This window comes from Pogona vitticeps, chromosome 2 (genome assembly GCF_051106095.1).
Source record: "Pogona vitticeps strain Pit_001003342236 chromosome 2, PviZW2.1, whole genome shotgun sequence".
NCBI classification, from domain to species: Eukaryota; Metazoa; Chordata; class Lepidosauria; order Squamata; family Agamidae; genus Pogona; species Pogona vitticeps.
In genome coordinates, this window is record NC_135784.1 from 122,144,081 (window position 1) to 122,166,537 (window position 22,457).

The following is a 22,457-nucleotide window of genomic DNA, read 5'->3' on the forward strand; positions in this document are numbered from 1 at the left end:
AGTCTTAAGGAACTCATTGCCACGGGATGTTTTGATGGCGACCAGGACCGATTCCGTGGGAAAAAAACAAGGCGGGGGAGGGTGATGTAGATTAAGAACATGAAAGAAAGCAGTGGCTGTGGAGCCTCCACGCTCAGAAGCAGTATATCTTCCTTCCTCAGATGTTAGTAGATCAGTGAGCCCGGTGTCTGGTTTTGGAGACCGTTTACTGGGGGGGGGGAGGCTTTGGCCGGATCCCCGACATTCAGGCCTGGCTGCCTCCTCCGCCCTTAACTCACCCCCCCCCCCCCAAGTATCGGCGCCGCCGCCGCTGTCTTCCCCAGCGCAGACTTGAGGCCGACGGGCGTCTGATGCGGATGAGGGGCGGGGGCGGGGGGGGCGGGAGAGCGAGCGGCAGAGCGGCGGAAGGGATTGTGCCACCGCAGCGCCCGGCGAGCGGCTCGGGGCCATTCCTGCTGCCCAGCGGAGCCCGAGCACACGCACGGCGGCGGCGGCAGAGCTCCGCATCCCTCTCGCCCGGCCGGAGCCGCGGAACCCGGAGCAGCGCTCGGCACGGCAGGCGCTCCGCCGCCCAGCCCACCTTCGGCGGCTCCAGGTAGGAAGGCGGGCGCCTGCTCTGCGCCACCGGCCCCACCGCCGCGGCGTCCGCCCGCAGCCCGGCTGCTGCTCTGCGTCCCTCAGCCCGCAGCCGGAACGAGGCGAGCATAAAACCCGAGTAGAACCCAGCTCTCGTGTGAAGGGACGCGGGAGCAGTCCGCCTTGGCTGTGCCGCCGCCGCCCTCCCGCGCATAGGTAGGGACGAGCGGGTCGAAAAGCGCGCTGTTTTCAACCCGAGCGTGCGGTGGCGATGCGGGTTCCGAGCTGTGTTCCAGGATCGTGAGAACGGAATGACGCTGCGTGCTCGTGTTTTTCCCCAATTACTGGTTCTGAAGGAGAAGAACGTGCGTCTGTTGTGTCATTGCGTGTGTGTGAGAGAGAGCGCGAGAGAGCGAGAGAGCACTTATTGGGGAGCCTAAACAATGTTAAAAGAATAGAAAACTAGAACCCTCCGCCTTGTTGGTTGCCCGGTGAGTCTCCTCGGTGCCCCCCCCCGGCCTCTCCCTCCTGCTCGGCGCGGGCCCGTTCCCGCTCTGTGCCGTGGGAGCCCGGTCGGGCGGAAGCATCCTCCTCTCTGGCCGCTGGGGAGCCCGTCCTCGGTCTTCACCTTCGGCTTGGGAGAACTTGCTTGACGGGAAATCTTCCCATCAGCTGCAGTCCAGAATAAGAGCAGGGCGGGGGGGGGGGCAAGGCAAGGCACCCCCTTTGCCCTCGTCTGAGAGGCTGCTTCTTGGTTGCTTCAGATGAAAAACAATTCAAGTATCCCTACCCCTTTAAAAAGTATCATCTCCAAGTCTATGTAGATCTCCTTTATTAATAAACAACTCATATACTTAGTTCATTAAGAGAGAAGTACACAAACTGTACTTCCAGATTGGTCAATACACCAGGGAGGGTTTCTTTCTATCTTGCTGTTAGATAGCCTTAACTTAGATAGCCTTAACTTTGGACTTTGCATTTCTGCTCTGGCGACCTAGTAAAAATTGAGAGGAAAGGGGTGCCTCTACACTGTCTGTGAACTGAAGGGGGGGGGGAAGGCTCTTGAGGACAGAGGAGAAATATCTGTAGTGGTGAAAAAGAGCTCTCTTAAAACACAGGGGGTCCCTACACTCTCCGCCAAGTGCTTAGACATTGTGAATATGGGAGGGTGGTTTGTTGTTGTTCGACACTGACTAATTACTTACATCGTGGTGCTGAACACCACACTCTCATGCTAAGGGCGTAGAGGGCTTTTTTTGTTGTTGTCAGGTATGTCAACATCTATGTCTCTCCTGCTTTTGAGGCAAATAAGTTATGGTCTTGTTACTAAGATTCACTCTGTTCTGTTTTGTGACACATACGCACACCCCAAGCTGGGACAATTTCTGTGTCAGTTTGGAAAGAACAAGACAGAAAGAGTAAAGATTTATTGTACTGGGCCATCTTCTCTTAGTATAAAATGTGTGCTAGTTTTTGAGTTCTTGGGTTTTTTGAGTTTCTTGGGCTTCATGATCACTGCAGATGGAGACAGCAGCCCTGAAATTAAAAGACGCCTGCTTCTTGGGAGGAAAGCAATGACAAACCTTGACAGCATCTTAAAAAGCAGAGACATCACCTTGCCAACAAAAGTCCGAATAGTCAAAGCTATGGTTTTTCCTGTAGTGTTGTATGGAAGTGAGAGCTGGACCATAAAGAAAGCTGACCGCCGAAGAATTGATGCCTTTGAATTGTGGTGCCAGAGGAGAACCTTGAAAGTCCCCTGGACTGCATGGAGAACAAACCTATCAATTCTAAAGGAAATCAACCCCGAGTGCTCATTGGAAGGACAGATCCCGAAGCTGAGGCTCCAGTGCTTTGGCCATCTAATGAGAAGAAAAGACTCCCTGGAAAAGACCCTGATGTTGGGAAAGTGTGATGGCAAGAGGAGAAGGGGACAACCGAGGATGAGATGGCTGGACAGTGTCATCGAAGCAACCAACATGAATTTGACACAACTCCGGGAGGCAGTGGAAGACAGGATGGCCTGGCGTGCTCTGGTCCATGGGGTCACAAAGAGTCGGACACGACTAAACGACTGAACAGACAGACAGTTTTTGAGTAGCACAGAGTTCTTAATACATTATAAAAATTCTCTATTCAGAAGTAAATTCCTTGGAATTCAGTGAGATTTCCTCCGTGTTAAATGAGTTTAGAATCCTACTCTACAGAAATCCTCTCTTCCCCTCCCCCCCAATATCTTGGTAAATCGCCACATGGAAAAGGACATGATCCTTCAGATATTGTAAGCAGAGCAGTGGAGATCTCTGTTATAAGGGATCTCTGAAGAGCCAGTGTTGGGGTGAGACTGGGAAGCTCTGTGTTCTAATCTCGAGTGATTGAGACACGGAACTCACTAGGTGATGTTGGGTGGTAATTTTCTCTCAGCTTGACCTACCTCACAGGGTTATTGCCATGGTTAAGTCAGAAAGTGGAAAGCCATATACTGTATATGTATTTGTTTGAGCTCGCGGGATCAAATTGGAATATAAATGGAATAAGCAAATCCAGATATAGGCAAAACTTGCCTTTTAAAAAGAGTTAATGCATGCAATATAGGTAGTGGCAAAGTATGGGTCTGTATGTGAAATCCTGTATTTTCATCTCCCATCAAACTCCTCCATCTATTGCCAAAAATGATTTTTCTCAGAAAGGAAGAAAAAGAGTTGAATTACCAGAAACTGGATACCTTCAAGAGCAGAGATTCACCTTCTGGATAACAAAGTCATGTACCTTTATTTTATTTTAGTATGTTAAAGCCGTCAAGTTTGGTTTTGTGGGCACTTTTTAAAAAGTAAATCAGATACATCAGTCAGGCCAGACATTTTTCTCTGCATTGGGTTATGGTTAGGGGGGTGGGGCAGAATAAAATGGGATAAAGAAAACGACAACTGTGTAATTCACACCACCTATAGATTGTAGTGGTGAAGGAAAGCTCTGCAGATACCCTAGACTGCCAGAAAGACAAAGAAGTTGGACCTATATCAAATAAACCATGAAGGCTTGATGTATTTCTGGAGGCAAAAATGTTGAAACTTACTTTGGGCACATCATGAGAAAGCAGGATTCTTTGGAAAAGACAACAATGCAGGGAAAGGTGGAAGAGCAGGAAAAAAGGAAGACCAAATACAGGCTGGACTGACTCTCTAAAGCAGTGATCCCCAATGGTTTTGACACCAGGGACCGGTTTAGTTGAAGACCATTCTCCCAAGGACCCGGTGTGTGTGTGTGTGTGCTTGTTATGGAGTAGGTTGTTGGAGGATAGAGAGCATCGAGCTCATTACATGTATTGTGCCGCGACAGGTGAGCAGTGAGCAGGAGGTGAGCTGCAACTGAAGCTCTGCCTCCTGTTAGATCAGCACCGGCTTAGAACCTAATAGAAGCACAGGCTGCTAATAGATTCTAATACCACAGGCTCAGCTGGTCTAGCAGCAGGAGGAGGGGAGCGGGGAGCAAAGCTCCGCCTCCTGTCAGATCAGCAGCGGCATTAGAACCTAAGAGGTGCACACTGACAGGAGGCGGAGCTTCGTTCGCCACTCACCTCCTGCTCATCACTCATCTGTGCTGACGGCCTGCTCCTTCCAAGGCTGTGGACCGGGACCGGTCCGTGGACAGGGGGTTGGGAACCCCTGCTCTAAAGGAACCACAGGCTTGAGTTTGTGCAAACTGAGTAGTGCTATTAAGGAAAGGCATTTTGGAGATTGCTCATTCATAGGGCTGCCATGAGTCAGAGGCAACTTGACAGCATAGAACAATAACAATAGATTTTCAAAGAGCTGATTAGGTTAAATACAGGTGATTGCCTCCTTAACCATTTTTGCAGAGATATATATATTTTAAAGCAGTCATGGTGGAGTTTACTCTGCAGTTTTTAATAACCTAAAAAAACATTTTAAAAAACAGAAAGGGACTTTTGGTTCCCTGTCTGTCTGTCCGTCCGTCCGTCCGCCCGCCCGTCCGCCCGCCCGCCCGTCTGTTTGTTTATTGCATTTGTGTGCTTAATGAGGATCACCAAATTGCCCCCCCAGGACCTGCTAAAGCTGCCCATCCCTTTATAGTTCCTTCTACTGACACACAACAAGAATGACCATTTGAGAAATCCATTATGTCCAAGTAGAACTAGGAAATGTTAAGAGTGTGGACTAAAATTCCCAGAATCCACCAGCCAGCCTGGACAGTAGCCAGGCTGACTGGGAGATTCTGAGGGTTGCCATTCAGAAGGTAACATTTGCAAGCACCATTTGTGGAGATGCATGTGCTAGCAGGGTTACACGTGAGAGCTGAATACTTCTGGCGCATTGAATGTGGTGACTCAAAGGCTAATTATGGCAGGAAGGAGGGAAGAGATGGCAGTAGCTCAAGTCCAAAAGCCCTCTTCTCTGAGACCTGTCCCTAATCTTTGTTAGAATTGAGGCCACAAGTTTTTTCCAGGCTCCTTGCCAAGAAATAAGGATGAAGCAGAGTGAGTCCATCTGAGAGACAAATTAAGTATCAGTGCAGACATAGAGGACTAACACTGGGTGACACCTTTATCCTCCAAAACCAAGAGTATAAACTGCTGTAAACAATCACGAGTCTAGCAGTGAATTAGCCTGTGAGTAGGGTGGAGAGACGTGGGACGTAGTGGCGCTGCGGGCTAAACCGCAGTAGCCTGTGCTGCAGGGTCAAAAGACCAGCAGTCGTAAGATCGAATCCACGCAACAGAGTGAGCTCCCATTGCTTGTCCCAGCTCTCGCCAACCTAGCGGTCCAAAAGTATGCAAATACGAGTAGATAAATAGGGACCACCTCGGTGGGAAGGTAACAGTGTTCCGTGTCTAAGTTGCACTGGCCATGTGACCACGGAAGATTGTCTTCGGACAAAACACTGGCTCTATGGCTTGGAAACAGGGATGAGCACTGCCCCCTAGAGTCAAACACGACTGGACAAAAATTGTCAAGGGGAACCTTTACCTTTACCTAGGGTGGGGAGATGTCTCTAGAACTGTAACTCAGAAAATGAGAAGGCTTTGGACCAGGGGTGGAAATATGCCAGAAGACCCTTAACCCCTTCATCCTCAGCCACCCTGTCCAAAACATCTGGAGGGTCAGCATGCCCCCACTTCCACTTTGAGCCAACAAGCATCATGCCAACATAGGCTTGACAGAACCAAGCTTGATTCTGTGACATCCTGGGAGGCTGCCAGATGAGACAAGGGCACTTTAGTCTCTGCTCTGCATGTGTAAAAGATAGTCTTGGTGGTTTGGCCCTAGTGGGGTTAGAACAAGCAACATGATCACTGGAAAGCAATGTGCTTTTAAGATTAAAAATCAAGTTTAAAAATGTTCTTCCCCCTTCCCCGGAAAAAATGTGTTTATTAGTTGTCTATTACAAGGGTTCCCAGGAAGAGCACTAGAGATCAAAGGGAGTACAAGCCTTTTATAAGTTAACTAGAAAGCATTTGTAATGCTTCTAGTATGATACCATTGCTGAAGCTAGGCTACTTTGTTGGTCCTGCATCTCCTGGCTGCACAGCCATACTTAATTGTTAAAGGTACCCACAGAACCTTTCACATTCCACAGCTAGCTTAATCTGCCTGGGAGAGGAAGCACAGAAGTAGGTTTGCTCTTTCTCACCCTCCTCTCTTTGTCCTTGCAAAGCAGCCAATCAAGGGGGATTTTATTTAAAATGAAATGTTCATCTATCTGCGTTAGCTGTTTGTACCTCTACAACTTTGTATTTTGCTAAACAGTTTCTCCCCCACCTTTTCTTTCAAATTCCCCCTCCTCTGTTGTGTGCTAAAGCGCAAGTGCATGAGTAAAATGCAAAACAATGAGAGCATGTTCATATCTCCCCTTAGAAGATCAACAGGAGAGATCATAAGAACATGAGAAGAGTCCTGCTGGATCAGGCCAAGGGCCCATCTAGTCCAGCTTTCTGTATCTCATAATGGCCTCACCAGATGCCTCTGGTGCACTTATTCATTGCACTTATCAAATACTTGGAAGGTAGTCATTCAAAGGAAGGACATGATCTGTTCTCGATCATTCTAGAGTACAGGTCATGTACTAATAGGCTCAAGTTACAGAAACCCAGATTTTGGCTGAATATCAGGAAAAAACTTCTTAACTATTAGAGCAGTATGGCAAAGGAACCAATTACCTTGGGAAATTGGTGAGTGCTCCAGCGCTGGAGGCATTCAAGAGAAAATTAGACAGCCATCTGTCAGATGTGCTTTGATTTGGATTCCTGCATTGAGCAAGGGGTTGGACTCGATGGCCTTATAAGCCCCTTCCAGCTCAGTTATTCTATGATTCTATCTCTGTTGTTTTGTTTAGGATTGCTTTAGCTGATGCAGAAATGCACTGCCTAGATTGGCATTGTAAGATAAGAAGTACTATACAATGAATGTTATGTGCATCTACCAGAACAATCCCACTTCTTGTAGATCACAAAAGCAAAAAAAATCAAAGCCCCAGCAGCATGATGAGAGCTCATGTAAGTAGCTTCCATTTGATTTGTCACAGCCACTCAGAACCTATCAGAGAGAAATGCTTTGCGACAGTGTCTGGAAACTAGATGATGTACCAGACTGAGAATCATATCTGATTACAATTTTGGGGATTGAGGAGAGGGAGTTGGTGGAAAACGTGTAGTAGACCAGCCTTCTCCAACCAGCTGCCTTCTAGATCCCTTGTACTTACCATAAACTACTGTCATTCCCAGCTACATGGGCCAGTTGTGGTCCAACATCTGGATGGAGCAGTCTGCTACAGAGTTTATAACTGAGTGCTGTGGTTACTCTTTTTATCTGATTATTATTATTATTATTATTATTATTATTATTATTATTATTATTATTATTATTATTATTATTATTATTATTATTATTATTATTATTATTATTATTATTATTATTATTATTATTATTATTATTATTATTTTTATTTTTATTTTTATTTTTATTTTTATTTTTATTTGATTTATACCCCGCCTATCTGGGTGACTCAAATCAGGTTTTTTCCCACTCAAAAATGGGAGGTGAAAGACATATACCTGGGCTTCACTGTTGCACATCTCCAGCACTGCTGAACTTTTAAAAACAGTAAACAGTCAGAGGAAATATTCTTTAAAAACCAGACCAGAGTGAGATGAACATCTCCAAATAAGCAGAGAGCAATGGCTAGTAGCAACAGATTTGGTGAATAAGGTTTGAACATGGATTGTGTTGATGTTGTCTTAAAGTAGGGATGGAAAACACATGGCCTATATGTTGGACTCTAATTCTCATCATCCTTCACCACTATGTATGCTGGTTAGGGCCCATAGGAGTTGCAGTCTAGGAACATGTGGAGGGCCACATATTTCCTAACTGTGTTCTGCATGATTTAGAGACTGCAAGCCTTAAAGAAGCTGGCTGTTTTGGTTCAGACTAAATTGGTTTTGAGAGGAGGCCCTGCTGAGACTCCTTTTCCTTCGTGATTCAACATTCCAGGACCCAAGATGGTTTCCTCTCTGAGGAGCAGATGATCCAGACCTGCCTTGTCATCTCATATTGTGGCAAATGAAATGCTGACAAGGAAAGGATTGGGGAGCGGGGAGGGGTCACCTTGCTCTGAGAAGTACTTGAGGTAGGGAGATTTTGCCCTCTGGCCCATTTTGCTCAAAGACATGACAGATCAAATGCATTTCACTTTCCCCTATTTCTGTCTTGAAAGGAAATCTAATACAGTACTGTAGTTGCTCTAACCCTGTCAGCCAGCAGGTGGAGGTGGGGGTGGGGAGAGACAATAGCAGGAAATCTTTGTACCTAAATTGTGGACAAAACTGTCTTTCTTGAAAGGGGCCATGATCTCCTTTCAGAGCTGCCATGTTCAGAAAGGCATAAGAGACCGGAAGAAGGGAATGGACCTCATTTCAAGCCAAATCTGAAAGCCACAGCAGTGGACTTAAGCAGGGAGCAATAGGCCAGGCCTGATGATGGGCTTATAGGTGCAACCCCTGAAACAAGGACTGGCAAAGTGGATCCCTCTGGAGGTTGTTGGACTACCGTTCCCAGCAGACCCGACCTGCAAGATCTATGGCTAGGACCACTGGGAGTCGTTCCCCAACAACATCTGTAGAGAGCCCTGTTTTGCCTACCCTGCATTGAAACCTCCTCTCCTATGCCTCAGTCTCTAATCTAACGTGTGGGGACCCATGGCTACCATGCCAGCCATTTCAATACAACCTCCTACCTGCCTTCCTCGGTTTTTGTCACCACGCTGTGTCTGCCTGTACCAGAACACTTTGCAGACATCATTGGAAGCTGCTGATGCAGAGGAGTCTGAGGTGCAGCTGAACCTCTGTCCCTCTCACCTGCTTTGCCTCCGGGTTCTAAGCTGCCAGGTGGTGGCGGTGGCTCCTGCTGCTGCTGCTGCTGCTGCTGCAAAAATGTGCATGGTTTTGAGCTGCGCAGAAATTCTCCCTCAGGATAGTCCGTTCTACAGCAGCACAAAAAGCACAGGAGGCTGGATATGCTGAGAGTTGCCCCCTCAGACAAATGTGCTTGTGATCTGGATTGGAACTCTGTGTCGGCTTCCTGCTAAAAATGAACTCTGGCTATTATTTGTCCCAGAAGGAACTATTTGCAAGGAGCAGTACTTTGCAGGACCACAAGCAGTCCAGGGGGCAGGGGATGGGGTGGTGATATTCAGCAGAAAACTAGTGCAAATCCCCAAATTGTTATGTAGGACCCACTCTTCTATTTATGACAGTCCCCATGTTTCCACATCAATTCTCCTACTGTTTTTTCTTATTAGATAATAAGCCAGCAAAGGAGGAGAAGGCAGAATGGCTGCATAATATCTACATAATGAAAGTAAACATTATGTAGAAGCCCCTAGAGACCCTGCTAGAAACTGATGGCAAATGCTGGCCTCCCCCTTCCCCCCCTCCCCCCCTCCCCGACCCCAGTGTGCATCTCATTGGCAGACTGGTACACCCCATCTACCCTCATTGCTTCTAATAATAATCCTGGTGTGCTGTCCAGTCGATTCTGATTTAGGGTGATGCCTTCTGGGATTCTCTAAGCAGAGAATACTCAGAAGCGGTTTACCATTACACAGGCTGGTGGCACAGTGGGGAATCAACCCCTCAACCTCCAGCTCTGCAGCCAGATACCTGAACCACTGAGCTACCCAGCCAGCAGCATCGCTTCTAGAAAGGGGCAACGGGCTTGCCAATTCATGCCTTGCAGGAATTGGGACATGGATGGATTGCTCCAGCTGTTTTATGAAGAAAGCCTTAACTTTGCTCCAGGCAGTGCAAGAGCTGCTGGTGCTCCTCTCAGGCCAGCAGGCTAAAATCTGGGTGCCAAAGAGTCGCCTCATGTTGGCATGCCTTGAATTACCTTGGGGGGAGGGGAGTAAAGAGCACCAGGAGGAGGCTTTTCACTCCAAAGTCAGACGGGGAACAAAGAGAGGGATGTGGGTATATCCGTACAATGTGGATTATCAAAACAGAGAAAGAAAGGGGAGTTTTGGGAATGGGATGGCAATGAAAGCATCCTGTATCTAGCTAGGCAGGGACAGATGGGTGGGAGCTAGGATGAGGGGGGAGTCCGTACTGAGTAATCAGGCCAGCATGCTTGAAGGTTGGGATGGGAGCAATTGTATCTGAACTGGTTTAGTAACCCTTCTCTTTCGTTTTCAGCAATCATGAACAGTGGCAGTGGCATTTTCTGGATGATGGGTATGGCTTGGGCGCTGACCGTGCTGGGGGCCACTGCTTTGGCCACAGAAGGTCGCTGCTTGCCAGGAGGGAAGCACAAGCCCAGCCCAAGCCCAGAAGGACAGCTGGGTGTCTGCCAGGTCTATGCAGAAAGTGAGTATTGGTTGGGGACAATGTGTTGGGGGTTCTGGGGTTGGGTGGGGGCGGAGGGAAGCTACAGGGCTTGCAAAGCTGGAGCTCTGTGGAAAGTCAAGCTTCTCTGCACCCCAAGTTTTCTGGGTCTTCCCACAAGTCTCTTCTTTCACAGAATAGCTGATAAACAAATCTCCTGAGGACTGATGACATTGTAAATGGAATTAAAGAAATCAGATGTCTCTCCTGTAAGCTTAACAAGAGTAACATAGAAGAGAAGGTTTCCACTGGGAAGGTGTTTCTCCCCATTTGTTGACAAGCTGGATACCCCATAATTCCTTTTTCTATCCATCTTTGTCCCCCCACCACAAGATGCTGTCAAACTACAAGTCCCATCATTCCCAGCCAAAAAGATCAATAGTCAAGTAATGGGAAGTGTAGCCCAACAAAGACTGGAAATGTAAGGTTGGAAAAGTCTGCTGATTAGAGATATTCCTTGGCATCTGGTCATCCAAGGGATACAAGAAAGCCCAATTATTTTGAAGTGGTAAAGGAAATCTCCCTTTATGGATTGCTGTCTTGTCGTGGCAAAGGGGCTTGAGTAACTCAGAGAAGCTATGGGCTATGCCATGCAGGGACACCCAAGACGGACAGGACATAGTGGAGGGTTCCGACTAAACGTGATCCACTTGGAGCAGGAACTGGCAAGTCACTCCAGTATCTTTGCCAAGAAAACTCCATGGACAGAAACAAAAGGTTAAAAGATATGATGCTGGAAGATGGGCCCCTCAGGTCGAAAGGCGTCCAACATGCTACTGAGGAAGAGTGGAGGAGAAGGACAAGTAGCTCCAAAGCTAATGAAGTAGTTGGGCCAAAGCTGAAAGGATGCTCAGCTGTGGACGTGCCTGGAAGTGAAAGGAAAGTCTGATGCTGCCAAGAAAAATACTGCATAGGAATCTGGAATGTAAGATCTATGAACCTTGGTAATCTGGATGTGGTCAAACAGGAGATGGCAAAAATAAACATTGACATCCTGGGTGTCAGTGAACTAAAATGGACGGGAATGGGTGAATTCCAATCAGACAATTATATTTACTATTGTGGCCAAGAATCCCATAGAAGAAATGGAGTAGCCCTCATAGTCAATGAAAGAGTGGGAAAAGCTGTACTGGGAGACAATCTAAAAAATGATAGAATGATTTCAGTATGAATCCAAGGCAGATCTTTCATTATCACAGTAATCCAAGTTTATGCACCAGCCACCAAAGCTGAAGAGGTTTAAATGGACCAATTCTATGAAGACTTACAACATCTTCTAGAACTGACACCAAAGAAATATATTCTTCTCATTACAGGGGACTGGAATGCTAAAGTAGAGAGTCAAGAGATAAAAGGAACAACATATAAGTTTGGCCTTGGAGTTCAAAATGAAGCAGGGCAAAGGCTAATAGAGTTTTGTCAAGAGAACAAGCTGGTCATCACAAACACTCTTTTCTAAGAACACAAGAGACATCTCTACACATGGACATCACCAGATGGGCAATACTGAAATCAGATTGTTTTATGTTCTCTACAGCCAAAGATGGAGCAGCTCAGTGCAGGTGGTGACAGCAGCCACGAAATTAAAGGACACCTGCTTCTTGGAAGGAAAGCAATGACAAACCTAAACAACATCTTTAAAAGCAGAGACATCACCTTGCCAACAAAGGTCCGCATAGTCAAAGCTATGGTTTTTCCATTAGTGATGTATGGAAGTGAGAGCTGGACCATAAAGAAGGTTGAGCGTCAAATAATTGGTGCTTTTGAATTGTGCTGGAGGAGACTCTTGAGAGTCCCCTGGACTGCAAGGAGAACAAACTTATCCGTTCTGAAGGAAATCAACCCTGAGTGCTCACTGGAAGGACAGATAGTAAAGCTGAGGCTCCAATCCTTTGGCCATCTAATGGGAAGAGAAGAATCCCTGGAAAAGCCCCTGATGTTGGGAAAGTGTGAAGGCAAGAGGAGAAGGGGACGACAGAGGAAGAGATGGATGGACAGTGTCATCAAAGCTACCAACATGAATTTGGCCAAACTCCAGGAGGGAGTGGAAGACATGAGGGCCTGGCATGCTCTGGTCCATGGGGTCACGAAGAGTCAGACACGACTTAACGACTAAACAACAACAGAGGAAATCACTCAGATTAAAACAGTGCAGCAGAAGAGATCAATGGACGTCAAAAATAGCAGAATCACTTATACCGTTGATGCTCACAGCCAGTTCTGTGAGCAGGTACATGACTTACAAGAACACTTTCCAGAAATAAACCAGTTATGTAACAACAGCTCAAATGGGAGAGGTTTTTTCTCTCTCTGCTTTAAATATTAATCTTTCGCACTTCCTATCAACTTGGGAATTGATTTAACCTTCAAATTGCCCTGTACACAAATGGTTGATTTTTAATTCTGTAAAGGAAATGGCTGCCATCTTTCAATTAACTTTATTTTTCCCCCAAACACCAATAAGGCATGTTTTGCATATATTGCTGTCTGTCATTTAAAAAAAGTATGTCAGAACTGTCAACAGTCAGCCAGCAGAAATCAACAATGTACTTTTTTTAAAGTACAAAGCCCATAGCACAAAACACAAATTCCCCGGGCGGAATAGCATAAAACAGAAATTTGCATATCTCTACTGGTACATTCAGTACCCAGTGTGGTGTAACAGAGTGGTGTCCTAGAACACAGGAGGCCTGGGTTTGAATCCCTGCTTAGCCATGGAAGCTCACTGGGAATGTGGAACTGATAAAGCCACCCCTTAAATACAATATCTCATTTATCTTGAAAGCCCTATTAGTGTCACTATAAGTTGAGTCTGACTTAAGAGCACATAACTGGCTGGTTGTATGCCAGCTGTTTTATGGGGCAACCTGTGGGACTGCAGCTACTAAGCAATATTTAATTCTCCCTGATAAATGACTACACTAAACAAATGATACATCGCTGTTGTGATGGGCTGCTAAACCCAGTGTTCTCAAAACATTTCATTACAGAATCCAGGCACTGAATGTTCTCCAGTATTGGTTCAAGACCCTAAACCTGGAGGGTCAACAAAGAACAAACCATCATATTGTCAGACATCCAGGGTTTTACTTTTGAAAACATCAGTGGGCCAAATGCAGCCATCCGCGTGCTGTTGACGAGCAACTCACAGCATCCCACATCCTTAGGGATGCTGGACTAGTGGTGCTGGGAGTTGCTTTAAAGGTTTAGAAATCTGTCTTCTATTTTGAGCATGAATGATTTTTAAAAGCATCAAAAGACTATTAAAAATAGCATCTCTTGTAATCTGTGGTGCTCATCATAATCCAGATGATCAAATTTGGCTTTCTAGCATGGCTTACTGCAACAAGTACAAGTCATATGGACTGATGCAAAGGTGACCCCTCCAGATGTTGCTGGGTTCCAGATCACATTAGCCTCAGCCAGCCTAGCCAATTGCCAGGGAGCATGGAGTTGTGGTCCTCCATTTTGAGGTCTACAGCTTCATTACCTTTGCACTGATGGACGAGCCAGGGCCACAGGTGGCACAGTGTACATAAGGAGCTCAGCACAGGCTTCTGGCATCCATATGGGCGTTTTTAAAACTTTCGGATGTTGTAGGCAGAAGACCGTTGGAGGAGAGGAAAGGGGAGTGCAGGGAGGTGTATAAAGTCCATATCAGACTTAGAATAAGCTGTGAGTGGCCTGTCTGGATTAACTCATCACACAACAGTCTAGTTGATCAGATGACATTTGCACCAGTTCCGGTTAACAGAGTAAGAAGAGCCCCATAACTGCAAGCACATAGAAAATGCATAAGAGTGCCAGAATTCATGTGCCTTTTCTTAGTCTAAAGGGACAGAGATGCTAACAGGAGGTTTCTTTCCACAGATGCATGTTGTTCCTCAGAGATCACCCAGGACCTTTCTAAAGCCAATGACATCTACTGGAACCGTTGTGGAAGCCTAAGTCACAGGTCAGTTGCACAGCCCCAGTCTCTCCGCCTGCATCTGCTTTCCTGTCGCTCTTCTTTGCTGCCCTACCACACTTCTCCAAGTCTCTTTTCCTATACAACAGGAAAGCTGAGCCCTTCCTTTCTGGAGTTCCCAAGAAATCATCTCAGAGAGTGTCAAGAACGTGGGTGGGGAAGAGGCCACCCAAGACATGTTGCTGCCTGAAGTGGCAGAACAAATGTCGTCTCCCCACCTACCGATTTCTAAGTGCTGTGCCAGACCAGCTTATTTTTGGCACTTGAGACAGAAAGCCTTCCCATCTCTGTCCAGAGAAACAGAACAATAATAGATTAAATAACTAATAATCTGTTGTCATTTCCTGCCGGCTGAAATCTGCTACCAAAGAGGGATACCACATCTTCTCTGGTGACAAGGCAGATTTTGAATGGAGGCCTCTGGCACTTGGGCTTAATTTCTCTTCTTCTTCACTTATCTCCTGTCTTTTCTGATATTCTTAAGACTGCTGCGAGTTGCCTTGGCCTACCGTTTTGGATCAATCCTCTTCTTTCTTGATAACATAGTGCCATTGGCCAGAATTATTTTTGGTTAGTTACACCCGGTTGTACGAGCAGTAGACATTTCAGTAGCAAATCACTGCTGGTGAACAAGTTGACATTTATGTCCCTCATGATGGGCCAAGTCATGTTAATTGCTGCATAGTGAAGGGATACAAACAACAGCATGCTAATTTGCAGCAATTGAACTCTGCCCTTTATGCCACTGCACTTAATACGGGCCTAACTAACCAAGGTAACTCTGGCCAGTATTTATTGCTGCTGCTACCACTGCCACGCGTGTTTCCCTCTCCCCTGCAGATGTGAGGAGTATCTGCAGCAAGTGGAATGCTTCTACCGCTGTTCCCCCATGGCTTTCCAGTGGCCTCATCCCCATCGCCCCACAGCCTTGCTGGCTGTGCCTCTTTGCCAGAGTTTCTGTGACCAGTGGTAAGTCCGATGTGTCTGGGCTGGTGAGGGGTAGAGAGTCCGGTCAAGGATGAAGAAAGGGGGAAGCAGTGCCCTCTTCTCAATTTAACAGAGCCAGATAATGTCAGCAAATGGCTGTGTCTCATTCATGCAGGTTAAGACATTGACCATTGCACAGAGGAATCCAACTAGGGCTATGATCCCACATGCACTTGTTTGGAAAGCAAGTCCTTTAAAAAAAACACTTCATACACAGAACTGCGTTTTAGAAGTTATTTAGAAGTTATGCCATTTCTGAGGCATTAAAGGGGTAAAACACATACAGCCACTTCCTCCCCTTTGATATTGGGCATTTGTCACTGAAATATCCAATATAACTCTGAAAAAAACAGTAACATTTACACCATCAGTTTGATACTGTGATTAAAGCAGCTTAATTGGTCCTGTTCGTATCTTTCTTAGAACACAACTCATTTTATTTAGGAATAAAGAAACCAAATATGGAGAAGCCTAGCAGAAGAAAATATATGTTTTTTTAAGGATAATACCATCTCCCACAAACCTACTTCTTCTTTGTTATGTTGGTCATGAAACCCTGCTAGGGGTTCTAAACTACCTTCTAGACTAAAAGAATACTGGCTGATGGGGAGCAGAAGGGCAGAGAGCCTCTTGTTGAACACAGAAAGTAGAAACCGTGTGCTGAGCTAAAAAGTGTTGTGGGTAGCACATAAGGTCCAGGTGATCCAGGTTCACAACTCCACATAGCCACTATACAGGCATTTTGAAAGTGAGTAGAATAAAGATGCAGAGAGGAAAGTGGGTCAGCCATACCCTCATCCATTATAATTGCCATTACTTTCCTGTAAAAGCTGATTTTCTTGAAGGCACCTCCTCTGTCTGTGGAGGTGGTCCATGCAATTTTGAATGCTCCTTTCCCACTGCTAGAAGAAGCTTTCCCCTTCAGAAACAGTCTCCATATGTAGGATGTAACAGAATTGCTACCTCCTCAGGCGTTTATTTTAGTTAATTGTAGAACACCTGAATGGGACATCTGTCATAAAGCACAGTGGCTAACCTCAAGTCATTCACTATTGCTTCTCAGTTAATTTACCTCACAGGATTATTGCAAAGATAAAAGAGGTTGGGGGAACTACTGTATGTACATCACACCCTGAGTGAGGTAGTGTCATACTAGGACTCAAAAGATACAAATTTAAATCCCAATCAGCAATGGAAATTTAGTGTGATAAACCATTCCTTGAATGTCTCACATACTTTGAAACCCCTATTAGGGTCACCAGATGTTATTTGATGGTACTCAACAACAACAAATATACACCACCTCAAGTTATTTATGTTGCAGATTTTAAAATTTCTGATTTTTTTTTATTTTTTTTTGCTATGCAGTAGAAATACAGAGACTCACAGAGGAGAATAGCTACAAATTCCCCCTAGTCCACCCCTTTCTCATTAACTGGTACTTAAGTCTCAATAGCTCACTCTGAGACATTTGTATGAGAAAGAATAAAATACATTTCTTACAGTAGCTTGAAATTACAGATTTGCCCATGTTGCTTTCTGTACTGCACATATACTAGCAACCAACCAAACATACAGATCAACAGCAAAGAAACAGCAGGCTGTTTCCAAGCAAGAAAAGACAGGGAGGGAAAGGAAGCTCAGCAGAGACATGGGGCTCTCTTTGAATTTAAAGGCTGGAAAGAATGATTGGTTAATGCTGGATATTAACCCAACCCAGAAGACTCCCTCCCAGTCAAGCAGATTACAGGCAGCATGTGAGGTTGCAAATAAAATGCCAACATTTTGGAGGAGGCAGGATACAAATGTAATAAAATGAAAGTTTAACTGTCTTCCTTACTGCTTTATCTCATTGTTACCTCAGGTACGATGCTTGCAAGGATGATCTGACCTGTGCTCGCAACTGGCTTACTGACTGGAAATGGGGGCCTGATGGAAATAACTGCAGTCACGATTGTCTTCCATATAGCCAGGTGAGGGCGCTACAGGCGGAAGGTAACCTTTGACTACTAATTGACACCAGTTGGAAAAGAGGTTTTAAACGCCAGCAGGCAGATGCCTGCAATGTGGTGGTGAGGAGATTCATCAAGCCTATCCTTTTATCCTATTACCATGGTGGACTGGGAGGAATAGTGAGACTAAATTGTTGGTTTTGTCTGTGGGTTTATTCCTTTATATTTATTTTTATATTTAACTATTTGCTAGCTTGATCGCTCAGTGGCTTAGGTATCTGGCTGCAGAGCCAGAGGTTGGGAGTTCAGTCCCCACCCCCCCAACTGTGCCTCCTGTGAGTAGGGCCAGCCTGTGAGCCTTGGGCAAGCTGCACAGTCCCAGGGCACCCCCAGAAGAAGGGAATGATAAACCACTTCTGAGCACTCTCTACCTAGAAAACCTGGAAATCATAAATCAGAACCAGAGATGGGAGTATTCGTATATGAATATGAATACCCCCACACAGGTGGATGTAATGAGGGTCTGGAAGGTCCACTCACCTTCCGCTGTTGCTGTGGGCTCTGCGATCCTTTCCTATCTCTCCGGAGCGCACAGTCTGCAAGCCACTCTTCAACCTGGCAGCGAGTCTCATCCTCCTGCCAGGAGTGGCTCACAGACCGTGAGCTGCGGAGCAATAGGAAGGGAGCACGGAGCCCGCAGCAACAGCGGAAGGTGAGTGGACCTTCCGGCCCCAGGGGGCTGGACCCTCATTATGTCCACCTGTGTGGGGGTATTCGTATTCGAATACAAATACCCCCAGCTCTAATCAGAACTGATTTGATGGCATGCAATTATTATATTCTTTTGTATTACTTTCTTTCAGCTATCTTTTCATGCTCTTTCCTATGCTTCTCCCTACACCTGCCCTAGATATTTCTTTGCTACCATCAAGTAAACAATATTATCATATTTAACTATTGTCTATATCTTGTGACATTCATTGGAGAAAACCAGAAACAGTGTTACAGCAAAACAAGCAGCTTTCCTCGGGCTGCCGAATTCTGTTTCCTTAAATATGGGGGAATTAAACTTACATATTATTCATGTATATATTCTTATATAAATGAACACTCACATTCTGCAGCTTTTTTCAGAATAATTTATTTTTAAATGATAGACGTGCTGATAGTTGTGGTATTGCCTCCAAATCTTTTTTTTTAAAAGTAATGGATCAACTTACAGAACAGGGGTGGGGGAACTTGCCTTCCAGATCATGCTGAACTACAAATCCCATCAGCAGTGGGACGGTGGGAAGGGCTGGTGGGAGTCCGGGTGCCACAGTACTCACTATCAGGTGAATCAGAAAGGCAGGCTCATGTCCTAGACAAAGAACAGGCTGTTACGTTCTGTTTAAATATTGTGGGTGACCTCAAGAGTTTTCCAGTGACCTCATTCATTCTCAGCTGACTTCCTGTGTTACAACCAGGCATCGCCCCATTGGCAGACCAACAGGTACACACACGCAGCAGCTGCATTTCGAAGGGCAGGGTGTCACACTGCTTACCGGCCCCGTAAGGAGAAATGGAGATCTCTTGCATTATGCGATTCTACATGGCAGGCCTCAGTCTCTTCCACTGGAGGCGAAGCTAATTCCGGCTGAGCGCTGGCATCCTGCCATTTTAGCCACTCAGCTGGCATTTATGGCAGGTCCTGTGGTTAAATGTCAGAGAGGTGGAGCAGAGAGTTGGGGTGAGGGAGGGGGTTGTCAAATGAAATGGCCTGCATGCAACTGACAGAGTGACAATTGATTGTTGGCCACTATTTTCCCACCATAAATAACAGGACAGGATTACTGGAAGGGTATGCCACCTGGTTGGTGACAGTGGGGTTTTTAGTCCATTCCTTCTATCCTGAAATGAGGACTATGTTTTTAAATCAGAGAGTGCCTTTAATTATGTGTCAAGCCCCGTGGTGTAGCTACCCGGCAGAGAAATACAGATTATTTCTATGCATCAAGGGAGTGGAGGGAAATGAGCATAGCTTTCTGGGGAAGTTCAGTTAAACCCCATCACATGACATACCTTTTTGAATGGATGTATTCCATAGGTATACAAATGGACACACAAATAAATGAGTCTATTTTAATTGTTGTAAGAAGCCTTGACTCTCTTGGAGACAAAGGTTTTTTAAAAAACAATCTGGTGAGCCCTGGACAGCAAGTCTTTTATCCGGCAAATGTTGTGGGCCATAATAAACCCAAGTCATACAGCCAATGGTTAGGGATTATGAAATTTGTAACCCAAAACATTGAGGGTACAAGATGGTTTCCTTGCACTTCCTATCTTTCCTTAGCCAGATAGTGGCTTGTTTGGATTGAGTGAGTAAGAGGACAGCCCGCTCTCTGGTGAGATTCAACAGTTTATTCAGCATTCTTGGGAGAGTGAGACTCTTATTTTCATCTGTCAAGTAGCTGGAAATAAAAAATGACCAATGTGAGAAGGGAAAGAGCAATCCTCTGGACCAAACCTTGAAAAAGGTTCATTTCTGCATTAACAGCTCTCAGAGCCCCCTGGCTGGAGGACTCTGGGAATAGTAGTCCAAAAGGCACTCACTGGTCATGGTGGCTGAGGGATTTGGGGAGTTCTAGGGTTTTTTAAAAAAGTACCTTTCTGAAGCTCTATCCAGGACTCAGAAATGGCCGCTGGAATCAACAAGGCAGGAAGGGTCTTCCACAATGATAACATGCCTTTTCTCTTTCCCCAGGTGTACAAAGATGGGAAGGATTTGTGTGAGACCATCTGGGACGACACGTTCACAGTGAGCGCAGACCCCTGTGAGTGCTTGACGTTGTCTGCCTCTGACGCAGCTGTCTTGGCCTCTTATTCCCAGCTCGAAGACAGCGACAGCATGGAAGATCCTGACACCACCAAGGCAGGCAGCAGGCAAGAAGGCCGCCCTGGCACCGGCAGGCTCTGTACAGGCAACCTGCTGCTCCAGCGCCTGAGGAGGAACATGCAGAAACGCTCGGTCTTCATGGAAGATGTGGAGGGGAGTGGGAGTGGGTTCTGATCCACGACAGCCACACTTCCAGGGGAAAATAACCCCCTCCCCTGTGATTGCCTGGGGCTTATGGGGGGATCGCTTGTGATCTATGCAAATCTGTCATGTCCCACGTTACCAGCTTCTTGCCATCCTGTATAGAGCTCTGTGCAACTTGATATGGTCATGGTCTAGGAAGCAGATCTGGCACCATAGCAGGGCCCTTGAGTCCCATGCCCTCGCAGTAGCTTTTCCCCAACCAAGGCATCTTCCTCTTCTGGAATCCCATCTGTGGCTCCTGCTTTCGTCAGGCTCTCTGGGTTGTACTGGTAGAAAGACATGGTTACAGAGCAATTAATGGAAGTATCGTTCCACCTACCTCTCGGTCCAAATACTATCAGACCTCCAAGGTCCTTCCAAGGGCTGGCCCAAATGGTCCTTGTTTACCTTCTCCTCAGGTACAGGAGCGATGGCAAAGAGGGCAATCCTTCAAAGGTTCTTTCGAGAAAGCGAACAATGGTGTGGTAAAGAAACAAGTGCATTGTGTACCGGAAAAGTGAGACTCCACTTGGGCTTCGGGTACACTTCCCAGTGGGACAGCAGGCAACAGAAAAAAATGCTGGCTGTTGGGTTGTGTTAGAGCAGAAATTAGCAGCTCTGGCCCTCAAAATCTTTTATAAGTACAACCCTCACAGTCCTTCAGAACCGGTGGTGCTGTTAAGGGCTGATGGGAGTTGTAAGCCGGAGGGCCACAGCTGCTTAGGGGCTGGGACCCAGGACAGCTGCTGTTACTTAAGGAGCAATAATTGCAATGCCATTGAAGTAGTTCGTGCCCCTTAATAGTTTTAAATTTTATGCAATCAAATATGGGGTGTGGTGGTGGCAAGACTGTAAGCTTGTTTTTAAGTGTAATCAGGCAACGCATATGTTTTAGGGAATACATATTTTCAGATATTCTGTACGTGAAGCATAGCATATAGCGAGGAAAGGTCAGGGCCGTACAGCAAACACCCTCATTTTTAAAAAAACAAAACAAAACAGGGAGGAAGCAAAGGTGAGAGAGCCCAACAGTCCTTATAGCTGTTCCCTCCAAATTTTCATGTGGCATTCCTTGAACTTCACCAAAGCAATCTCTGTCTGCTCCAGTAGGTGTGTGTATTGTCCAGATGATCTCTGTGTCCTGTCCGTTCCTTATCCGAAACTGTCCCAGCCATACACTCTGCTTTACTGCCTTTTTCATGCCCTTGCTTGCTTACCTTGTTTGTTGCAAATTGCACATCATGTGTTGGTTCAAACCTATCTATACTTGTGGGGAAAATAAATATATGTGAATGTTAAAAAAAAAATCTAAGGAAATGAGTGTGGTAGAATGGAGTCTCTTCTCAGCTAAACCAATAGCAAGAAGGCAGAAACAACAGGATCTTGCCCAGCCTGCTGAACAACTTTCATAGTTTGCGACATGCCAGACAAATGGCAAACCAAATTTCAACAGAATGGTGGGAAAAAAGCTCTTTCAGAGGCCTGTTTTCTATTCTGTAAAACAAAATACCAATTTTTAACACCACTATAGCGTTAGTCATGCTGTTTTCCAAATTATACATCACAATTTCATGATCTGTTAAGAGCTTCCTTTCTGAACAAAGAACTTGTTTAGCTGTTCTTCCATTTTATACTCTTCTGCCCATCCTAAACCATTCTTTCTCAGAACTCTTAGTGAACAGCCACATGGCTTCTGAACAGATAGCCCACACTTAATGTAATAATAATTGTGTCCTGTCAAGGTGATTCTGACTTATGGTGACCCTATGAGTTCAGGAGAGGTTTTGGGAAAGAAGGTCTTCAGGAAGCTCTTAAAGGACGTTGATTTTCCAGACAAAGTGGGGGACGGAGGCAGCTGAGCAAAGAAGCTGCAGAATTAGGTAGAGAAACAGAAAGAAACAGGGCTGGTTGTGTAGAGGATCCAGTGCAAACTGAGGAAATGAGAGGGAGCAGAACTAATCCAAAGAGGAGCTATAGCTGGACTAGAAAGATAACTTTACTAAGTCAGCCATGAGAGGT

The 22,457-nt window shown here is 45.8% G+C and overlaps 1 protein-coding gene across 3 annotated transcripts; it reads left to right on the plus strand.

Moving 5' to 3' along the window:
* Positions 1-386: 386 nt before the first annotated feature.
* Positions 387-21,745, plus strand: RTBDN (retbindin). 3 transcript variants are annotated; one of them, XM_020809275.3, is made up of 6 exons: positions 387-595; positions 10,286-10,456; positions 14,345-14,429; positions 15,282-15,410; positions 17,293-17,401; positions 20,124-21,745. In XM_020809275.3, exons 2-6 carry the CDS (start codon positions 10,291-10,293, stop codon positions 20,427-20,429), a joined length of 795 nt encoding a protein of 264 aa, XP_020664934.2. In that variant the 5' UTR covers positions 387-595; positions 10,286-10,290; the 3' UTR covers positions 20,430-21,745. The 3 variants fall into 3 exon arrangements, with proteins under 3 accessions (XP_020664934.2, XP_072846400.2, XP_078241969.1); XM_072990299.2 differs by lacking the exon at positions 387-595 and adding an exon at positions 8,205-8,223; XM_078385843.1 differs by lacking the exon at positions 387-595 and adding an exon at positions 9,744-10,059.
* Positions 21,746-22,457: the final 712 nt, after the last annotated feature.

What these genes read in the sequence shown, in the direction of transcription:
- RTBDN (XM_020809275.3), top strand. Translation starts at nt 10,291, where the DNA reads ATGAACAGTGGCAGTGGCATTTTCTGGATGATGGGTATGGCTTGGGCG. An exon ending in TGTGGAAGCCTAAGTCACAG is followed by an intron (nt 14,430 to 15,281) that starts GTCAGTTGCACA and finishes TCTCCCCTGCAG; the next exon opens with ATGTGAGGAGTATCTGCAGC. An exon ending in CAGAGTTTCTGTGACCAGTG is followed by an intron (nt 15,411 to 17,292) that starts GTAAGTCCGATG and finishes TTGTTACCTCAG; the next exon opens with GTACGATGCTTGCAAGGATG.